Source organism: Diaphorina citri, unplaced genomic scaffold, assembly GCF_000475195.1.
Source record: "Diaphorina citri unplaced genomic scaffold, Diaci psyllid genome assembly version 1.1 scaffold197, whole genome shotgun sequence".
NCBI classification, from domain to species: domain Eukaryota; kingdom Metazoa; phylum Arthropoda; class Insecta; order Hemiptera; family Psyllidae; genus Diaphorina; species Diaphorina citri.
In genome coordinates, this window is record NW_007377634.1 from 277,100 (window position 1) to 281,723 (window position 4,624).

At 41.5% G+C, this 4,624-nt stretch overlaps 1 protein-coding gene across 1 annotated transcript in view; it reads right to left on the bottom strand.

The window, feature by feature from the left end:
* Positions 1-4,624, bottom strand: part of LOC103505832 — a 27,965-nt gene continuing 23,341 nt past the window's right edge. The window contains exons 5-10 of the mRNA XM_026821056.1: positions 3,129-3,175; positions 2,854-3,069; positions 2,122-2,266; positions 1,286-1,363; positions 735-969; positions 1-315 (exon numbers count right to left, since the gene is read on the bottom strand). Of these exons, the coding sequence (XP_026676857.1) occupies positions 122-315; positions 735-969; positions 1,286-1,363; positions 2,122-2,266; positions 2,854-3,069; positions 3,129-3,175 (915 nt within the window). The 3' untranslated portion in view covers positions 1-121. The remainder of the gene's footprint in view (positions 316-734; positions 970-1,285; positions 1,364-2,121; positions 2,267-2,853; positions 3,070-3,128; positions 3,176-4,624) is intronic.

A 4,624-nucleotide genomic window follows, 5' to 3' on the forward strand; every position in this document is an offset into this window, starting at 1 on the left:
ACATTCTCTTCTGCAACTTCTTCTTGCTTCGTATTTTCAAAGTCCTTTCCTTTGCTCTTTGTCTTTGCTTCTTTTCCTCTTTTTGATTACTGAGTAAAATGAGTAATCCACATCCTCGTTTCTACTTCCTCCTCTGCGATTTCTTCTTCTTCCACTCCGCCGGCATCGGTACATTCTCCTTGAATCTGCCCAGTATGTTACCAGGAGGTGCATAGTTAGCTACCACTATGACCTTGTGGAAGTCGGAGGAAGCGTTGCGAGATAACCCGAGGCCTACCTCTGTGGTGCCGTTCCAGACTACCTGCGTGAAATGACCTGGGGAAGTAACGAAATGGGATAGGAATGAAGCGAATTTTATTTTAATTTCCTAACTTTAATATCCTCCCCCACTTGAAACGCCTCGATCAATTTTACGACTTGACTCTTGACTTGGACTAGAACCACTAACCTCCAGATCCGAAATCACTACATATGTATTATAGAAATATGCTTGATAGAAAAGCAACTGATATAGGTAAACAGGATTATGGTCTTCGGTCTTCTTAGTTTATTTTGAACTTTGGTGAACCAACTTGGATTGTTTGATCCGCAGACTGCGTTTGACATTGTTATCGAATCTCTGTCATTAACAGAAGGGGTCACATAGCGTACAAAAAGGAGGAAAGGACTTAAACAAAAGAACAACTTTCTACTGTAAATAAAATTAGGGTTAGGTAGCACGCAAAATTTCTCACCTGTAGGATTCCCAGTGGTGAGCGCCTCAAGGGGGGGCTCTAGGTCGAAATACTCTCTGTAGTCTTCTATCTCGTTGTACCAGGCGGTCACAGCTTTCTTTATAGCCTCCTTATCGTCCACGTAGAATGAAGAGGTGTAGAAGAAGATGTTCTCTCCGAACTTGTTATCTGGACGGTGACTGAACTTGTCGGCTTCCAACAGCTGGTTTGCCCAGTCCAGAGCTAGGGCTGACAGCTGAAATTGAAGCATTTTCAAGAGGTTTACAATAATCTTACAACCGCAAAGCTTTTAGCTAAAATCCCTTTAGCGATAATCTATTTTTTTTTCTTTCAAGAGTTTTGATAGAACGTCTCGAAAGCAAAAAGAGAAGGAGGACAGGACAGGAGAAAGTCAGCGCAGCGGTTTCGAGAAGAAACCTTAACAGTTTAGGATAAAATCCACTCCGGATGGGAATCGAACCCGCGGCTTAGCGCTTACAAGACCAAGATAAGACGCTCTACCGCTCTAACCACCAAGCTAACTAGGCTGGCAAAAGGATTCTTTTTCCTACCTGTTTATTATAGCTGAGAGGCGGTAGAAGATGTAGCTCTCTCTTCTCATTATGGTACTTGAGGGTGTAGAATTCCACCATAGCTCTAGACTGCGAGAGTAAAGGGACTTTTAGTCTCATTCGAGCAGGATAAACAAGGTATATTCTATTCTATTCAAGATACCAGGCCGAAATTTCCAGTAAGCTTTTCATATGGGTCGAGCAGCATTAACGCGGTCTAGATACAGGGTAGCCGGGTTTCTCCTATCCGAGTTTTATCGGGATTCTACACTACTAGGAACCCTGTATTAGCGGGCGGTGGAAGACAGAGGATTCCTAAAGCACACAGTGGTCAAGTCACATCACTGGACGTGACTATCAAGATAATAGTAATACCGAACCTAGGACATCTATCATTCTATATTTATGTGACCTGGGACAGCATGAGGAATTCTTTTTGCTCAGTACATGTGGTAGTATTTATTTAAAAGTAGGTATTGAATTGAGCAGATTTTTGTTTTGGTTTGATAGAAAACTTGTTCAGCCTATTTCGTTCTCGAAAAGGCTGGCTTTCTCATGTCCTGTCCACCTGTCTCTGGGCGGTTAGACATTCGTTTTGTTACAGTTCTATCAAAGCTCATCGATTTCCTTGTGTTCCAAGATAACATCAATATTCAACTCTCACTTTTTCCAAGTTCTTTTGTTTTAACAAGAGAATCAGTACAAAATAAGGATAAAAAGTTGATACCTACCTACATAAAGATTTAAAAAAAAAAAAAAAGATGAGTGTTCCACCGCCGTTTTTATTTCGTAGCAATGAAACAACTGCTACATTAGACGCATGTGGCCTGTGTCACCATAGCTTCCCGCTGAGATATTGATGAGTTCCTAGTTTTGTCCGAGCTGGGGGTCGAACCCGGGACTGTCTGATTGGAAGACGAGAGGGACAGAGCAGTGAGGTCGGGGATGGAAATCTCTTCCGCGTCCTCATTGGTGAATGGTCTGGAGAGAGAAAGCAGATGAAGACTCACATTCTGCTTTTTATTTTTCTTCTAGTTTTTACGTGTTCAGACGGGGTCAGAGGTTTTCGTCAGCCCTCAATCAGCCCCAGGGTGATCACTTTTGGGCTGACTGGATTTTGGCCACAAAATTGTACTAGTGGTAAGTGGATGCCCTTCGCACTCAACCTTTACTATTTCTTTAGCAATTGAAATTTTAATTGTGTTAAGCATAAATGCTGTCACAAATGTCGTTCCCTGCTTAATGCACTACGCTAAATTTTATGACTTCACTTGGACTCGAACCACCAACCTCCAGATCCGAAGTCCACCGTGCTAACCACTACACCACTGAGGTTGGTTTCTTCAGCAATTTCTTTAGCAATTGACATTTCAGAGTTTACCAAGTTCGTAGAAGCTTCTTAAGTATAGGGGCAAATTTTTTGTGCAAGGAGTTAAGCTCTATACTCTCGATAGAGCGCTCTCTACGATCTGTGCACACTACTCTACGAACTCTGTAGACTTCGGAGAGAGTGGTGCACTGGCACCTTTAAGTTCAGATCAAGGTCCTGGCCATGAAAAAGTACTTACTTCTGCAGGGGTTTAACATTGGCGGCATATTCTCCCAGATAGTTACCAGGGGGATGGTACTCGCATACCATAGCTTCCCGCTGAGAGACAGATGAGTTGCTAGTTTTGTCCGAGCTGGTAGTCGAACCCGGGACTGTCTGATTGGAAGACGTGGAGAGGGACAGAGCGGTGAGGTCGGGGATGGAAATCTCTTCCGCGTCCTCATTGGTGAATGGTCTGAAAAGAGAAAGCAGATGATGACTCACATTCTGCTTCAAAAGTGGAAGTGATCTTACCTGATAATGAAGATAGGACGTCGAAGAAAGGTTGACTGAAAACAGGACTGAAATGAGAACAGAGAATCAAATTCAATAGGAATTAGGTACGACACGAGATGTAGGAAGATACCTAACATTTGGACTGAAATTTGACTCTTCAATCCCTTTGGAGTCCATGTAAACTACTAAAAGAATGCATGTAAATAGTAAACTACAAATGTCTTTTAAGGTGGGCTTTTGGATACATTTTCCGTACCGAGTCCGCACCATCACACGGTCAACAGTGTGGACGTGTTTCAGTTAATTGGTATACCTGGAACTGGAACATTCAGCGTTGAAGTTTTAGGTAATCACCAGAATAGAATCGTTTCATTGTGGTATAGAAGAGGTACTAAGAACTTACTCATGGGTAAGCCATTAATATTCGAGATTACTCTTATAAGTACGTAAAAAAACACTAAAATTTAAGCTGAAAACAACTGATAAGCTAATACAGATTACAGGATTTGAGTTTCAGCAGTTCTCCCCAAGTGTTGGGAAATTTCTTGTTCAGGGTTTGGTGACTCATTAGTGACTTATTTACCTACTTTTCTAGATACTAATTACCTACATACCTATCTACCTGGTTAGTAGGTATGTAGGTAGGTACTATAGGTAATTTCTAGGACTTATCTGAGTACCTAGACCTAGTTAGTCAGCTCCCATCGCGTAGTGGTCACTGCGCTCGCCTTGCACGCGGGAGACCCGGGTTCGATTCCCGGCGGGGTCAAGAAATTTGTATCATCAAAGGATTGATTCCGTGACTGGCTGTTGCGGGGCCCACCCAGCTTCGTGAGGAAAATGAGTGGCTATGACATATAAATGCGCATAGTGACCGGTGCCAGCATAGTAGGTAAACATTGGATTTTAGGATTATTGAGACATTGGGAAAATCCTACAATGCTGCAGTGAGCACCAAAGTTGTGACAAAAATACATGGGATTTTAGGATTATTGAGATATTGGGAAAATCCTACAATGCTGCAGTGAGCACCAAAGTTGTGATATAATAACACAAATAAACTGCATCACATTAGCTACTAGTTAGTTGGTATAATTTCTAAAACTCAACTAGATTCTAGATACATACAAACCTACATACATGTACATAGGACATAGGGTCCTACTTTTAAAACATCTAGTACCTATTTACCTACAAACCTACATACAAGTACATATAGGTACCTACTTTTAAAACATCTAGTACCGATTTACCCAAGTACCTTGTAGACCTAAGGGAATCAATTATGCTCTAATAACACTAATTACGGCTTAGGATTTGCATTTCCGTGTTTTCTCGTACAGATTTTCCGACTGTCAAGGGAAATCGGTCTTTTTCCAGTGTTTTAATTGTTGGCCCCGCGTATGCACAGAATTTGCTATTGCAAATAGGTACTATTAGTTTTTTTTTTTTTTTTTTTTTTTTTTTTTTTTAGGGTGTTTAGAGGGAGGGCAATCTGCTCTTTTTTTTTCTTC